The 17,717-nt window shown below is 44.6% G+C and overlaps 1 protein-coding gene across 4 annotated transcripts in view; it reads right to left on the reverse strand.

Moving 5' to 3' along the window:
- NCKAP1 (NCK associated protein 1) overlaps positions 1 to 11,484 on the reverse strand; it is a 112,761-nt gene extending 101,277 nt beyond the window's left edge. For all 4 annotated transcript variants that reach the window (XM_074967730.1, XM_074967729.1, XM_074967728.1 and 1 more), the window contains exon 1: positions 11,312 to 11,484. In XM_074967730.1, coding sequence (XP_074823831.1) covers positions 11,312 to 11,419 — 108 coding nt within the window. In that variant the 5' untranslated portion in view covers positions 11,420 to 11,484. The remainder of the gene's footprint in view (positions 1 to 11,311) is intronic.
- Between the last annotated feature and the right edge of the window lie 6,233 nt (positions 11,485 to 17,717).

The following is a 17,717-nucleotide window of genomic DNA, read 5'->3' on the forward strand; positions in this document are numbered from 1 at the left end:
TCTTTTGAGGCCAAGCATCCAGGTAAATCAACTTTATACAAAAATATCAGTTAAATGCATATGCCAAATGCCAAACAAACTAATGGCTGAAAAAGCGATAATCTTAAAATTGCCCTGCAAAATTCTCCACCCCACCCTTGAGAGAGAGGCTGAATAAATCAGTAACTTCTTCAAGGGGCAACGGCTGTGCTCAGTTACATCACTGAACCCACTGAAACCAATGGGAGTAAGAGCATATGACTAAGCATAGAAAAATTTTGCTCTAGAAAGTTAGTTACTACACAGTGGACATATTCTACCCTTGATCTTTGTGGAATCAATCTTCTCTATTATAAAACTGGTTTAAATTACTTCAACGGGAGCTGCAGTTCATCAATACCTCTCAGGTTTATGCTCATTATCAGTAGGATATGTGCTGTGAAGTGAGGATAATTATTCATCTGGCCCATGGACAACAATTAAAAGTGGAAAGCAGCCTTCTTCACAGAGCAAGTATAACATCCAAATTCAAATAAAAAAATATATTGGTAAATCCAGATTATTCAAAATTCTAGGATAGCCTAGGGCTTTGGAAATTTGGATAATTGGGATAAATGATAGCTGTGATTAAATAAATATGGTAAGAAAGAGGGAAGTAGGTGATAAACAAGACTTAGGCTCTATGAAACTTCATGGAGGTGTCCTGGTGTAAATGAACAACCTTTGGAAAAAGTGGTTAGATTCTATAACAGCTGACATGCAGATTACTAAATACCTATGGACTCTATCTAGGAAGATAGAACTGTCTACAGAGTCAAAAGCTATACTGACAAAGAATGAGCAGTGAGCAGAAAGGAAGACTCATCAGATGGAGAACTGCAGTTTGTGACTGTAGTGAAAGCCAGACTGGGAATTCATCGAAACAATTAGTGAGAGACATGACCAGAGGAGTTATTACATTCTTATAAATGCTGGAGAAACTAAGGGCCATACTGGGTCAGACCAAAGGTCCATCTGGCCCAGTATCCTGTCTTCCAACAGTGGCCAATGCCAGGTGCCCCAAAGGGAATGAACAGAACAGGGAATCATCAAGTGATCATCCCCAGCTTCTGGCAAACAGAGGCTAGAGACACCATTCATGCCCATCCTGACTAATAGCCATTGATGGACCTATCCTCCATGAATTTATCTAGTTCTTTTTTGAACCCTGTTATAGTCTTGGCCTTCATAACATCCTCTGGCAAGGAGTTCCACAGGTTGACTGAGTTGTGTGAAGAAATACTTCCTTTTTGTTTTAAACTTGTTGCCTATTAATTTAATTTGGTGACCCCTAGTTCTTGTTATGAGGAAGAGGAAATAACACTTCCTTATTTACTTTCTCCACACCAATCATGATTTTACAGATCTATCATATCCCCCCCCCCCCCCGTCATCTCTTTTCCAAGCTGAAAATTCCCAGTCTTATTAATCTCTCCTCATAAAAAAGCTGTTCCATACCCCTAATAATTTTTGTTACCTTTTCCAATTCCAACATATCTTTTTTGAGATGGGGCAACATCTGCCCGCAGTATTTAAGATGTGGATGTACCATGGATTTATATGAGAAAGGGCAGGCTGGAAATAGGAAAATACTAAGATAATATGGAAAAATACAGGAAAACATGAAATGATCCAACACAGAAAAATTACATTAAGGTCTGGTTCTGCAAAGGTGGTACAGTATTGCAAAACATCCATATGGCTTTCCAAAATTTAGGGTATGTTTTTAGTAATTTGCATTAGATTTCTTTGACAATCCCCAAAATGTACAACTTATCTACAAAATGCTAATTACAAGATACCCTAATAAGAGATGTAGAAACTCCTGAGCCATTGCATTCTGCTGTATGGCAAATTCACATGCCACACAAGAAAATCATGGGCAAGCGTTCTTACAGTGTGGGGCTTAAAATATGCAAAAAAAGGTTCAGTCTAAAACTTTTTTAGGGACAGTAAGTTGCACTTTTAAATGAGTCCCTTTCAGGCCACTCATACATATAGTTAGGCAAAAAGGTAATTCAGAGATATAGTTACATCACCACCTCTGAATTTCCCTAGGTTTGTCAGTTACTTAACCTTTGTCATTTATTTGAAGCTAATTATCAGTTATTAATGTCTAATTTTGAAAAAACCCTGGAGTGGGGGAGGAAGGAGAGAAAAAACAGCGATTCCATTGAAAAGCTATACTGGAAGTTCAACATATAAAGAAACTCTTTACTCTATAAATGAATAGATTAAGATTAAAAAGTGATTGCCTTAACATCTCTGGTGAAGGCTGCCACAACTGACTCATTCTGTTAAATTTCCCATACTGTGTGGAAGTCTACAGTTTATTAATTAACAGGCTTGTTTACTGAAAAGCCGATGTGAATGAGGGCTTTCATACAAGAACTAAACAAGTTGCTGTGAAAAGTCATCTGTAGTATATGGACAAATTATTTCTCACAGTAAAGCTTTGAATGCTCTGATGCTTCTTAAGAGTTTTGACAAACTTCCTCCTACAATAGCACATGCTTAATTCCGTATCACAGAAGTTCCATGAGTTATTTGTATTGTGTACAATCAAAAGTTCCACCTAACCTACAAATACAACCATGCCAAGGGACTCTGTTACACATTTTATCCCCTTCATCTAGTTAAAATTTTTAGCATGGACCAAACCCCTCCATTCTGTAACTGAATCAGGTACATAAGATAAAGCTTTGGACTTCCTTAAGTCACTGAAGACCTTGCAACGAGAATTGGTGTCATCCATGTGACAAATTTTAATGTTTTAACAGTCTCAGACAGTCATATTTGTAGTGCAGACAGGTTCAACTGTTCAAAATATTTCCTGAACACAAATTAAATCTACTACTTGTCATTTCTGATGCAGCAAATGAAGTCCAACCTAATGTCTTCTAGGACTAGACCAAGAGAGAACATTTGTTTCCCAAGCAAAACTACTGACATCAATGGCATTTTTGTGTCAAGAATGGCTACAGAATCAGACACTTTACACTTAATTCTGAATCTAATGCAGCACAACACAGAAACCTAATACATTTTATATGGTTTGCTCTGAAAAGTTGTAATGTTAGTAAATATCAGAACTAATCAAATAGAAAAGGTTGATTCTACTAATTATGAGGGCAGTGTGACAGGTAATGAGAAGAAAAAGTAGTGGGCTTAAATTGCCACAAAATTTCAACATCTTCATTTAAGTGACTTGTGATCTGCCTGAGAAGCAAAAAGGTTGTTAAAACTTTCTCTTTCGTTTGCAAACCAGGGACCAGCTCTTTTGGGATGATTTTCAATTTAACGTGTAAATCAAAAAAGGCGCACTAGTTTCTTCAGCTGCACCTGATTGTCTTCTGAACATTCTTTTGAAATAAGCTTATCTTTACTGTGACTTAAATTAGTCACTTTTGTAGTATCACATGACAGGCTGAATAATGAACTGGGTGTGGAAATGAACAAACAATCTGTAGTTTTGTAACAGGATCTCAAAGTTCTCCTCAATATTTCTAAAACCCATAGTTGATGCAGAATACTCAAATGAATCCTGAAGCACTGCTTGTTGTGGCCCTACCCCAGGTAAGCCACTCCTGCCCCCAGCCTGAGGATCTGTCTACACTTACCGGAGGATCGACACTGCGATGATCAATGCACCGGTGGTCGATTTAGGGGGTCTTTAGACTGGACTTTAGACTGGTCTTTAGACCCGCTAAATCAACCACCGATCACTCTCCCGTTGACTCCTGAACTCCACCTGATCAAGAAGAGTAACAGAAGTCAATGGGAGAGCGTCTCCCGTCGACGTTGCGTAGCGTGGACCCTGTGGTAAGTAGATCTAAGCTACGTCCATTTGAGTTACGCTATTCACGTATCTCAAACTGTGTAGCTTAGGTAGACTTTTCCCTTTACTGTAGACAAGGTAGTCACTGCCCAAGGGTTGGGAAGGAATTTTCTGAAGGCAGTATTACAGCTGTCTTCTGTAGTACCTGTGTTGACTGAAACCCTTCCCCAGCCAGAACTGGGGATTTCAGGGACTCTGGCCTTATATCAAGTGTAAAGGGGCTGGAGCAGAAGTGAGAACCTCACCCACTGTCCCTATGGTGTTCCTTCTTAGAGACTATTATTCCTTCAGCACCATTTATATGCCATATATTACTCATCTGAAAGAATATGTACCTGTAATTATGGCAAAAGTTAAATAAGTGAAAAAGCACTCACTTGACTTATGAGTAAGTGTTGGAAATTTGACAAGTGGTAATAAATCTGCTCATATAATTAAAAAACAAAGCTTTAACAACTCTGATTTTGAGATTTCAAAATGGAGGATGTCATTTACTACACAAGGCTTTAAGCTCTGATTTCACAATAAGCTCTATATGCGATGTCCCTTTTCCTGCATGCTGCTCACTGTGGGATCAGGAGCCAAGCTGTCAGTTTAGAAAGCTAAAAGTAGTCTTAAGTCAGAACTAATCTGTAAAACACTTTGTTCTTTGGTGATCCTAAGGCTTAGTTTGGTTATGCTTTTCACATTCAATACTCCCATTAGGTAAATAAATTTTAATGCTATCCCGTTCTGCTAGTTTCATACACTAAACTACATATCTAACTTTATCTTCCAAGATGGCCCCTACCAGCCTACAAGGAAATTTAACAGAAGTTAAGCCGATACCAATATTTCAACTCCTATGACTGACCAGTTGTAATAATTACGCCTACAAGTTTACTCCACTTGTGAGCCTAACTGGGAAAGTGGTTAAAGTTTATAAAGTGTCACAGTACCCTATAACAAATGTTGATGGGAAAAGGGGCAAAGCGAAGACAAAGACTAAATCAGTCTTAAAAAAAAGAAGGCCTACTGATCTAACTCGAGGACTGAGTTAAGATCATGCCTGGTACATAGGAGAAGTGTGGGACCAGAACTCAATGAACCAAAATTGGTGTTTTGGAAATTAGGTGTAATTGGTGAACAAAACAAGGAGGGAATGGGCTATTCCAGTGGTTCTCAACCAGGGGTATGCATACCCCTCAGGGTATGCAGACATCTTCCAGGGGGTACATCAACTCATCTAGATATTTGCCTAGTTTTACATCAGGCTACATAAAAAGCACTAGCGAAGTCAGTGCAAACTGAAAGTTCATATAATTTCTTGTTTATACGGCTCTATATACTATACATTGAAATGTAATTACAATATTTATATTCCAGTTGATTTATTTTAGAATATGGTAACAATCAGAAAGTGAACAATTTTTCAGTAATAGTGTGTTGTGACACTTATGCATATTTGTGTCTGATTTTGTAAGCAAGAAGTTTTTAAGTGAGGTGACACTTGGGGTAGGCAAAACAAATCAGATTCCTGAAAGGGGTACAGTAGTCTGTAACGGTAAAGAGCCCCTGGGCTATTTCACCTACCACTCCCTTTTGGAGTCCTTAAAATAAAAGACTTTGGAGAAAAATTGGCTACAGCAACGCTGGCTGACAAAGACAAAAGAAGGGGAAGGAGGAAAGGTTCACCATCATGGCTGCCATTCCCATCATCTCCTGGAACCCCAAACCTTTTTTGCCCTACTCCTGAGAGATGTCCTGACCAGATGAGGCCAGAGAGAGGGACCATGATGACGTCTCCCCATTGCTACTTCCATCAGCTCAATCCCAACCACCACCTGGAATGGGAGTCTGTGTCACATATACCCCACCATGTGTCCTCCTCCTTTCCTACCTTATTTCATTTCTTTCCTATCTCTCTCCTTTTTTCTTCAACCTAATAGAGAGTCTGGTTACACCAGCCAAGACTGTATATTTTGCAACATTAATGTAAGCCTGTGACCAGAAAGGCAGCTAAATGCAATGCCTTAACCAGACCATGTTAGTAAAACTTTGCCAGGTCTCAGAGTGGTGGTGAAGACCATGTGCTGTGCCTGTGTTTTTCCAGCAGCGAGGCTGCAAGTGAAAGTAACACCAGGGACAGAAATTTCATTTTATGTCTTTGCTGTTTTTTCTTTCCCCTTCTGTGTGGGTCTGTCATTTCAGACTTCAGCAATCACATCTCCATTTCATCTCAACTAACTTCTCCTTTCCCCAAAAAGGACAGCTACTACCATCTTCAATACCATCTAGTTGCCAAACAAGTGGGATTTCTTTCTTGAAAACTCTCTTAAGGTAAAGGGAACAAAGGACGTCATTAAAATGAGAACCCTGTTTAATACTTTACATTTTAAATGCTTTAACTTTTTTTTTCTTTTCCTGTATCTTTAATAAAAGGTTTAAGAGATTTTAAATGGTGTGTTTGCCATGTTACCAAACAGGATGAGGTCTCTGTATACCAAATGCCAAGCCTTGTTTAAAACTGTTTAATTTTGGAAAGTTACAAGGTCACGTTAAGACCTTTAACGCTGTGCCCATTTTTTCCTTCTAATTAAATACAACATCTTCTGACATCTTAAGAAGAATTTTGCAAATCCTGTGCACAGACATAAAAGTTGTACTTTGGAATTGGATATTAACAGCACAAGGACAACAAATGCAATTAAAATATTAAAAACACCGATTTCTGATTCCTTATTTTTGGAGCATTATTCTGTGACCTTAACTTTATTATATTAACCTGATCTATTGATAGTATGTTGCTCTGACACTCATTAAAATCATTTATTCTAAAACCACAAGAACTTTAACACCAACACTGGATTCCATCATAGATTCCGGTCTTGGTTCACTTAGCTATTCCAAGTGTTTAAATTCACCATAAAATCTTGTAGCAAATATGACCTGGCAACCACACACTTTAAAAAAAAAAAAAAAAACAACCCAAGTCTCTAAAAAGAAATACCCCCACTGAAAAGAATTGTTCCTGTGTCACTGCTACCTAGAAATGTAGGAGCACTGACAGAGAAATTTACAGTCTAATCAGTTTATCTTTGCTGCTCTTACCAGAGGCAAAGTCACAAGCAGAAAAGTGTTTACTTGAGAAGTTTACTTGTGCTTTTTCAGTAGAACAGAGGTTGTGGGAGAGCACTAAACTGTGTTTGGTACTACAGAAAAGTTACTCACCTACAAGCACAATAGCTAAGGAAGTTCTGTGTGAAAAGCTGCAGCACCAGTATAATCCTTTGAGGAGCTGAGGAAAGAGCCAGGCTCAAATGACGGGAAGGAACAAGCGAAGAGAGAAAGTGTAGAGGCAGCACATCCAAATTCAGAACTAAGATTGGTCCCAATATCGAGAAGGGTTGGGACCACTGTGCACACAATTGCGACCCTGCAGAAATCCACTCCTGGTACAGATCAGACATAAATCGATGGTCCACTAGCAACACACTAGCAGCGTCTTACTCCAACATACACCACTTTACTAACCACTCTTCATACTGCCCATACCATGTGCTCTCACCATAGGGGGGAAGTGAACCATTCGCCGGGTACTCTTCCTTACTTCATTTCATTCTTGTCCCCAAATCACTGTGGCTAATCAGAATCCTGTGGGCAGTAGTGAAACCAATGAGAACCACATTAGTTTAACTCTGTTGCTGGAGACAACTATGAACAGAGGAAGATAGATCCTTTCAGTGCCACAAGATTGGAGGGAGTAGAGTAGCAGACACAGTGTCTTGGCAGCAGAGAAGGGGAAGAAAAATAGGGTAGTGGATCCCACAACCAGTGCTTCTGTGCAAACTCATTTAAGAGCATTAAGATTTCAAGATAAGTCATCAATTAAACTTTTCACTCATGCACAGTATTAAAAAAAAATAAGAACATTAGCATGAAAGATGAATGATAATCAAGTTTTGCGTAAAGCATACACTGTAGGTTACATCTAAAAACACTGAAGAACCTGTGACTTCCTTCATTTATTAAAGTTTGTGCTATTCAAGATAGACAATATCAGCTAAAGTTAAATTCAATGAATCCCAAACTACTATTTCAAAAAACAATGTAACGGCAGAAACTTCCTGCCGACAGGAACTGAAGAGCAATCAACAATTTTAGGCAGGGGAAAAAAAAAGGAATTCAATGACATAAAAACTGAGATGTTTACAAGCAAAGATGAAGTACAAACTCAGTCTTTAACCATTCCTGATAACTTCTAAAATTACTTTGGAGCAAATATTTTGTTTAGTGCACGCACTTAAACAGGCAAGACACTTCTTAACCATCTTTTGAACATCCTTATTCTCTAACCAATGATTACAGCAATTTTCAGTCTTATCATTTGATCTACTATCACTTCCTCTTATAAAAACCATCTTAACCATTTCCTTTAACCGCAGTACCACATAATGATTAGTAACTTGTAGTTATTTGAGTTCCCAATTCTCCTCTTGAATATTTAAAGGGAGTTTCAAAACTAAAAACACTAAGATTCTTTCCTCCTGCAGAGTTGTCTGAAAATTCAGCAAGTTTGAGCTTAGTTTCAGACACAGTCTCATCTTTGGGGAGAGGTCTGCAGTCACAAAGAGCTCAGGGCACGCACACTTCAAGCCCAAGATTCATGGGAAACTCTAGGTTCAACCTTACGGAAGCCCAACTCTTCAGCTCTGTGCCGGAAGCCCCCTCCCCACTACAGTTCACTCAGACACCATGTTGCCGTTGCCATTCAGTTACCACAATGATGAATCCTGTTTAAAATATAAATTAAAAAAAAATGTAAGTAGAAAAACAAGCAGCTACATGAACTCGCACACAGATTTCTATCTGGGACTCTACCAGCTTTGCAGTGGAGTATGCAACATAGAGCTGAACTACCTACATACACCTCCTAAACCATCTAATATTTGAACCTGGGCTATCTGCAGGCATGACTGGAGTCCTCTCCTCCCTAAAGGTGCATCAACCTTGGGAATTTTGGACACAATGGACAGTTAAGCACTTCTACCATCATGCCATCTGGAGCAGACACAACTTCAGAGCCTTGAAGGGCGAGTACCATAACCCCAAAAGAGCCAAGCAGACCCAGTTACAGCGAGTCACTTTTGGTGACTAAAGCCAGATCTACCCTTAACACTTTTGTCTGCATAGACGTGTCAGTTTCAGGTTAATTTTTTTTTAAGACAACATATGTATATGGGCAAAAGCCTTGACTTAACACAGACATTTATAGTAGCAAAGAGTGCTTTTACCTGTCTAATGTATTTCACTCCCAAACCAGCATAAGATATACTGTCAAAAAATTACTGCCAGTATAATTGTATCTACACTAGGAGGTTTTTTTTTTTTTTTCCAGTATACCTATACCTGTAAGCTCTTAGACTTCACAGAAGAGTAGATAAGATAGATTTAATAAGTATCTTGAAGTTATTTTCCCTGAACACAAGGTTTCGCTATTTTATGATAACTTTATATTGTTATATTTATACTGCTATTAAACTGAAACAACAGAGAACATACCCGGTCACTTCCCAATACACAAAACTGCAAGCTAAGAGCACCTAATATATATATTTAGGCCTTGCCTGCACAAGAAATTTGCACCTGTTTAGACTGACTTAGTTAACACAGTGTAAACCCACTCCTAAATTGACAAAGTAAATAAATCCTAAATAAGCATGTCCAACACAGCCTTTTTGCACCAGTCTAACTAAATCAATTAAAAAAACAAAAACAAAAAAACAGCTTCAGCAAAATTGATATGTCTGCATTTAGACATGCCCTTAAATTCTCACATTACAAAACTATTAGAAAACCACTGTGGCCCACTGTTAAGTTTTAATGTACTCAATATAACTTCTGAAGTAAAAATGCTTCCTGTAATGTAGAAGCTATCTGACAAGAAGTGTGTTGCAGCTCACAGTTTAACCAGGAATCACTCAGTTCAGTCACTCAATACCGGTTACATCCTTCAGGGTGATCTGTGGTTCTTTTTTCATGTATCAAATCAGAAGTATTTTTAAAACAATAAGTGCAAAATCTGAGTGTGCAGAATTACAAACTCTAAGAACAGCTTGGGGAATTTAAGGCCTCAATCCTGCACACATCTGCACATCCTCAGAACATAAAAACTACATCAAATGAAATGCAATCAAACTATACCTTCTAGAATACACTAATTAGATAAAGCAGAATAAACAGAAGTCATAGTAAAATCTTAATTAACCAAAATTCACCCTTTCAATTGGATTCATTAGAAACCTGAAGTTCTACCTAGTGTCCGTATGTCATTGTTGAAGAAATTAAGATAACAAAAAAGTTTAGAATAAGTCAACAAGAACTCAAGGTATCCAATAGCTGACTAAAAATGGTCACAAAACAGTCTATAAACAAAAAATCTTGCTTCAAAACAAGGTAAACTAAACTTGAGAAACCTTTCCGAAAAGGGAGTGGCCATTTTTCTCTACATGAATAATCATAACGTATGTTAACTTCATGCACCTCTGAACCATTTTCCTTTATAAAAAACACAATCTTCTTTCCTTTATTTTTCTAATAAAAGTAAAGCCAAAGTGGAGACTAGCTGTTACTAGTCTTTTAGCACCAAGGAGAACTCAAAACATCTGTTACCACTGAAACCAGCAGCAATCTTTCTAAGCAACCACCTGATCTGCCTCAAACTTGTTGAGATTAAAGTGTATTACTTTTAATGAGACCTTTTCTCTTAGGTAGCCGGGAACCTTTGGCAGGTTGGGCTGGGAAGCTGACCCATACTCTCCCTGGTGTCATGACTCACAAACAAAAAAACCCTGATAGGAAATGCCTGCTTTACACCCTGTTGGGCTCCTCCCAAGAAGTGCCGTGGTCAGACGGGAGACAGTCATTTCATTTCATGGAGCGGGCGGCTCGCTGCCCGCTTCCCTGGGGATTGTGGGTGGTCTCGCAAGCCTGGCCCCCCCCCCCCTTTGCACCTCCCGGGAGAGAAACACCCACCCCGGACTCCAGGACCCCACAGTTCTGTCCGATCGGCCTCCATCCAGGCGGCGGCCCCGGGGATGCCTCCCCGCGACGATCTCACCCCAATGCCGAGGCCGACGCCAGACGGGAAGTTTTCCCATCGCGGCTCCGCTTCCCTCGCAGGAAGCCCCGACCCCGCAGCCCCCGCCCAGCGCCGCGGGCCGAGCCTGTGCGGGGACCGGAGCTCTCGCCGCTCAGGAGAGCTCCACTGGGGAGCGGCTGCGCCCAGGGCCCCGCAGCTAGGCCGCGGCGGAGCCGCCAGGGTCCCGCCGCAGGAGCGGCGGCGGCCAGATCCGGCGCAGGAGGGAGGCCGCCAGGGCCCAGGAATGATCGCGGCGGCGGCGATTCCCCCCGCCGTCCCGCCCGGCTCCCCGCGCCGCGCCGCGCCGCCCCGCCCCCGCCGCGGGGCCCCCGCACCTTCTTGATGTTGTAGAGCCGGGTGAGCATGCCGATGCCCCGGTCGTTGAGGATGGTCAGCTTCTCCGCCAGCTTCTGCTGACTGGGCTGCAGCACCGAGCGCGACATGCTGCTGCCGCCGCCGCCGCCCCGCGCTCCCGGCCCCGCTCACAGCGCCTCCATCGCCCGCCGGCCCCCGCGCCGCTCCTCCGCCCGGCCTCGCTCGCGGGCTCCGCTAGGCGTGGTGGCGGCGGCGGTTCTGCCCGCTGCCCACAGCCAGGCCGGGCTCTGCCCCCGCATCACATGACGCGCCTCTCTCTGCCGCCCCCTGTGGCCGCCACTGGGAGACGCGGCCGCCTGGGCAGGGCGGGATTGGCTGGTCTCGCTTGGCCGCAGTCCGGCCCCGCGGTCCCCGTCCGGCCGAGCGCTCCACGGGCTCGGGATCAGGAGCCAGGCGGTGACACGCCGCTTCAGGGCGTCTATTGAATCGCCTCCAGGGCCGGATTAACTTTTTGTGGGCCCCCCGGGGAATGATTGTAAAAGACATGGGCTCTACATAGCACACAGCTGCACAGGTTTTATTTACAGGTTTAAATTGCAGATGGAGGTGGCTGCCATTAGGGTACCAGCAATGGTAGCCCTAGGGCAAAAAGAATACTCTCAAGTGCACATAAAATAAATTGCTAAAGGTTCCCTCCACGCCAGTGTTGCCCCCAGGGATTGAAATTGGGGGGGGGGGGTCAAAAATACTGGGGGGAGGAGGGAGGACCAATGAGGGGTGAGACCACTAGGGCGAAGGTGGGCTGTATGGCACCATAGTAATGTAACCCTTCTGCCAGGCCAAGTTGATAGCAGCAAGGGCCGGGTTCAGTACACAGGGGTTCCCTCTCATCAAAGCAAATACAAAACTGGCTCGAGCCCCCACCCAGTGACCTGGGAAAATCTTACACACCCCCTGGGCGCCTCAAAGAGGCAATACTTCCCCTCTCGCAAGCACGGAGTCTCGGTGTAGTAGAGAATCTTTAATACCATGAGGTAAACGACATCAGCATTAAATTGGGAAAACACCACAACTAGTGTTCATTAACCAAACCATGAGCAAAGACCCACCCCAGAAAATTGGGCCACATCCTTTCCCTCGGGTTCTTGAGTCCCAGAACCCAAATGTCTCTTGAGTCCAGCAATCCTCAAATCACCCAAAATCCAAAAAGTCCAGCCCCAGAGTTCAAAAGTTCATCTGCAGAGTGTTACTCCCCAGTCTGGCTAAAATGTGCCTGTGTGTGGGGGAAAGAGGTAAGAGGTACCTTACGTGTCCTGAAGCTGACTGCCCCACAGGGCTCTGCTCTGCTACGCTGTCTCACGAACGGCTCCGCTCCACCACGACCGGCTCCACTCTGCACAGCTCACCGTCTCACGAACAGCTCCGCTCCACCACGACCGGCTCCGCTCGGCACAGCTCGCCGTCTCACGAACAGCTCGGCTCAGCTCGCCGTCTCACGATCACACCGCTGTCTCACGAACGGCTCCACTCTGCACAGCTCGCCGTCCCACGAACAGCTCTGCTCAGCTCGCCGTCTCGCGAACACACCGCTGTCTCACGAACGGCTCCACTCTGCACAGCTCGCCGTCCCACGAACAGCTCTGCTCAGCTAGCCGTCTCGCGAACGGCTCCGCTCTGCACAGCTCGCCGTCTCACAAACAGCACCACTGCACTCTAGATCTTCCGGCTCCCCACTACTTGACACAGTGCTCAGTGATTTCAGCTCTCAGTGATTTCAGCTCATAGTAGTGGGGGCCTTAGTGCTGGTGCACCATAAGGCCAAAGTGAATGCAGCACAGTACCTGTAGCAAGACTCTTAATAGACCCAAAATTAGCTCTGACATTCCACAGTGGAGAGAGACAGAGGTGCAATTGGTGCTTCAGGCCCTCACAAAGGGGCCCACACCACCAGGTACTAATACCTGTCTCAAGTCTCTCTCCCTTCACAGAGTTTTGGAACCCATGTCCCTTGCCTAGCGAGTGCTACTCAGTTGATGGTGAGTCCCTCCATCATAACAAAAGGCCAAGTACAGTTCCAAGCACAGTTCCCATAATCAGGGTAATAACAATTTACTCTTCCCGCCCCAATAACAAAGACACTGGGGATCCCACAACAGCCAAAGTGACCATTTGGGCAGTTATGGCCTCATTCTAGGCGGGGTGGGTGTGCCTATGCAAATTGAGATCAGCCCCTGAAGTTCTTTTCCACTACTTGCCACACCTCACCACCAGATGTCAGGGTGGAGCCCATCCTGACTCTGCTTACATCCTCCCCCCAGCCGAGAATTTGGCGTCCCGACAAATCATACTCCCTTTATACCAACTCATTGGTTTCCTCCAAAGGGCCTCAGGAAGCCCACTTTGGCTTCCACAATCCTGTGTGCTAAATGTATTGGCTCCTCACTAGTCACCCCAGGTGCATCATAAGTCAACCGTTTTACTGGTCTTATCACCCTGTCTCGTCTATTGAGAATCTCTGTTGCCGAGGTAGGGGGAACATCCTCTTGATTGACGGATGAAGAGGCTTCCTTTGAGGGTCCCTTGGCTACTGGCGTAGGCCCCTGCACTCCTAGTTCTAACGCGGGAGGGTCCAAGGTGCCCAGGACATCCTCTACCTGTGTGTCTCCACTGGCCAATAACCTGTGTGTGTCATCACACGGGGGTCTCATCAGCGGCACAGGGGTGTCAGAAATGGGCCTAAATAATTCCGCCATGGGGTTTAGGGCGGAAGAGGGAAAACTCTCGTTTGGTTCAGCTGATCGAGACTGAAATCTTGTCTCCATCCCAGGATACACCAGGGTTGTGTCTTCCTCCTCAGACTCACTCTCAGATGTGCAGAATAGGGGTAAGTTAGCTGCATGGGGCCCGCTGTCTGTGTTGGATGGCGGCTTTGGTCTAGCACCTCTGTTCTGCCCGGCTGCCCTGTCGTGGCCCGTCTCATAAGGGATGCTTACCAATTCCCCCACAGGGAGCAAAAGGTTTCTATGCACCGTCTTTATTTGCCCTGGACCGTCTTCAGGTTTGATCTTGTAGACCGGCAGATCTCCCAGCTTTTCCATCACCAGGTAAGGTATTGCCTTCCATCTGTCAGCTATCTTGTGTTTGCCAGCAATACCCAAATTTCGCAGCAGGACTCTGTCCCCCGGCTGGAGCTCCTGCGAACGCACTCTAGCATCATATCGATGTTTGTTGCGGTCTGCGTTTTTCCGAGCTGCAGCGGTAGCTAAGCGATAAGCATCCCGCAGCTTTTCTCTTAGTTGGGATACATATTGCTGGTGAGTTTCATAGCTATCTCCATCCTCTGATACACCAAAGCACAAGTCTATGGGTAATCTTGGTTCTCGCCCAAACATCAACAGATATGGGGTGACTCCCGTAGCATCGTTCTTTGTGGCATTGTAGGCATGCACCAGAAATGCGACATGCTGGCTCCAGGTTGCCTTCTGCTCTGGTCGCAAAGTTCCCAACATATCTAATAGGGTTCGGTTGAACCTCTCTGGCTGAGGATCACCTTGGGGGTGATAAGGCGTTGTCCTAGACTTTTTAATTCCTGCTATCTTCAGCACCTCCTTCAGAAGGTGACTCTCAAAATCCCGCCCCTGATCAGAGTGTATCCGAGCCGGGAATCCATAGACTGAGAAATATTTGTCCCACAATACTCGAGCGACGGTGGTGGCCCTCTGATCACGTGTGGGATATGCCTGTGCATACCGTGTAAAATGGTCAGTCACTACTAGAATGTTCCCAACATTCCTCTTGTCTACCTCTACAGACAAGAAATCAATGCATACCAATTCCAAAGGTTTGTTGCTGGTGATGTTCTTGAGATATGCAGCCCTCGTGGGCAGAGTTTTCCTTTGAACACATCGAGCGCAAGTCTCACATTTCCTGCGAACATCTTCAGCCATTCGGGGCCAATAGAACCTACTACGAATAAGTTCCAGGGTCCTCTCCATCCCTAAATGCCCAAAGTCATCATGCAGGGCCCTCATGGCCAGGGCTCTGTACTTTTTTGGCAGCACTAGTTGTGCTCGTTGTTTTTGTAAAGAGTCGGTGGTCATTCGGTGTAGCACTCCCTGAATCAGTTGTAGTTTGGTCCATTCTCTCAATAGTAGTTTACCCTCTGGGTTAGGTGGGACAACCGCAGCTGGGCTTCGCCCCTCCCTTTTGGCAAGTAGTGTATCACGAATGTCAATATCTTGCCGCTGGGCTTCTTGCCAGTCAGCCGCATTGAGCATGGGCAAAGGAGATTGGTCCAATGCAATATAGTTCACTGAAGCAGAAGGCATGCATTCAGGGGGCAGGCCCAAAGCTTCTGCAACACATCCTTGAAGGCTCTCACGGTCCTCTGGCTCTCGGCGACTCACACTGCAAATAGCTCTCACTCCATCTGTGGGTATCACAGCAACTTCTGGAGCCTGCGGACGCCTGGACAATGCATCTGCATCTACATTGCTTCTCCCTGATCGGTACTGAATGCTGAACTCATAGCTAGCCAAGGCGGCCACCCATCTGTGCCCTGTAGCATCCAGCTTAGCACTTGTTAACACATAAGTCAGTGGATTGTTGTCTGTCCACACCTGGAACTGAGCACCATACTCGAGTAGTCTCGAAATTTCTCAGTGACGGCCCATTTCAGGGCCAAAAATTCCAGCTTGTGGGTGGGATAGCGAGTTTCACTATCAGACAATCCTCGGCTGGCAAAGGCTACAGGTTTACGTTTGCCTTCCACTTCCTGGTACAGGACTGCTCCCAGACCCTCCAAACTGGCATCAGTATGCAGGATAAATGGTTTGCTTGGGTCAGCAAAAACTAGGACTGGAGCATGAGTTAGACAAATAATGATTTCTCGAAAAGCCCTTTCACATCTCTCATCCCACCGTGGCCCAAATGGTTCAAATGGGCCATAGTGTCTCTGCACGGGGGGGCTTTGGGGACCTCCCCTTATTCTTGGACTTAGATTTGTTCTTGCTGGACTGATGTCCCCTGGTAAGATCATTCAGAGGCTTTACAGTTGTAGCATAGTTTTTCACAAATCTGCGGTAGTAGCCACTAAATCCGAGAAAGGTCTTGAGTTCTCTGTAGTTACTTGGACGTGGCCATGTAGTGAGTGCTTCTATTTTATCAGGATCAGTACTCACACCCTCTTGGGACACGATGTGACCCACATACTTCACTGAGGTTCTGCAGAACTGGCATTTGTCAATTGAAAGCTTCAGACCATAATCCTCCAACCTATCAAGCACTTTAAGAAGTCTTTCTTCATGCTCCTCTAAGGTTCTTCCAAACACAATCAGGTCATCCAAATAAACTAACACTTGCAGTAAATTCATGTCTCCCACAACTCTCTCCATGAGACGTTGAAAGGTGGCAGGTGCTCCAGAAATCCCTTGGGGCATGCGTTCAAACTGATAAAACCCTAATGGGCAGATGAAGGCTGTCTTCTCCTTATCTTCTTCTCCCAGAGGGATCTGGTAGTACCCACTTCGAAGATCCAACACAGAGAACCACTGGCTTCCCAGCAAACAGTCTAAGGCATCTTGCACTCGAGGCATAGTGTACTGGTCGACCACAGTACGGCTGTTTAGGGTGCGGTAGTCAATACACATCCGGATTTTCCCATTCTTTTTACGGACTACCACAATGGGTGAGGCGTATGGGCTGCGGGACTCTGTAATGATGCCATTTGCAGCCAGCTCCTGAAGATGATGTCGCACATCTTCCATCTCAGAGAGTGCAATCTTCCTAGATCTCTCCCTGAAAGGTCGAGAGTCATGTAGTCTGATATTGTGTTCTACTCCTTTTGCACATCCCACATCCCACTCATGCAGTGAGAACACCTTGGATCTTTCACAAAGTTTCTTCCTCAGGCGATCTTTCCACTCCTCGGACACTGGTGAATCTCCAAAGTCAAACTTTGCTGGGTCTATCGTTGGAACTTGAGTTTCCCACTGGGGGGTTACAATTGACTCGGGCTCAAAGAGGTCTGCTATCTTTTGTCCTTGCTTCACAAAAATATCACGACTCGTTTCATTAGCAATCAGTATAGTCACCTCTTCCTGGGCTTCAGCAGGTAGGGTTATGACTCCACTAAGAACCAGCACTCCTTCAGGGAGCCCTCCCTCGGTCGGCTGCTCTACCACTGCTAATGTTCTCTTACTGCCTTTCAGGCAGGTACTCATGACAATCACCTCCTTTTCTGTCATAGCAGGCACCACTAAGGGGATCGGGCCTGCGTACCTCAGTGCTCCCACCGGCAAATCAGGCATCACTCTTTTTGCGTCCTCAATTTTTCTGTAGGCTGCGGCACAATGTGTGTGTATCACCAAGGTATTCAGGTATTGGTCCCCTGCTCGTTGTCTGCAGTAATCTGCAAGTACCTTAAAG

This window comes from Natator depressus, chromosome 11 (assembly GCF_965152275.1).
Source record: "Natator depressus isolate rNatDep1 chromosome 11, rNatDep2.hap1, whole genome shotgun sequence".
NCBI lineage: Eukaryota > Metazoa > Chordata > Testudines > Cheloniidae > Natator > Natator depressus.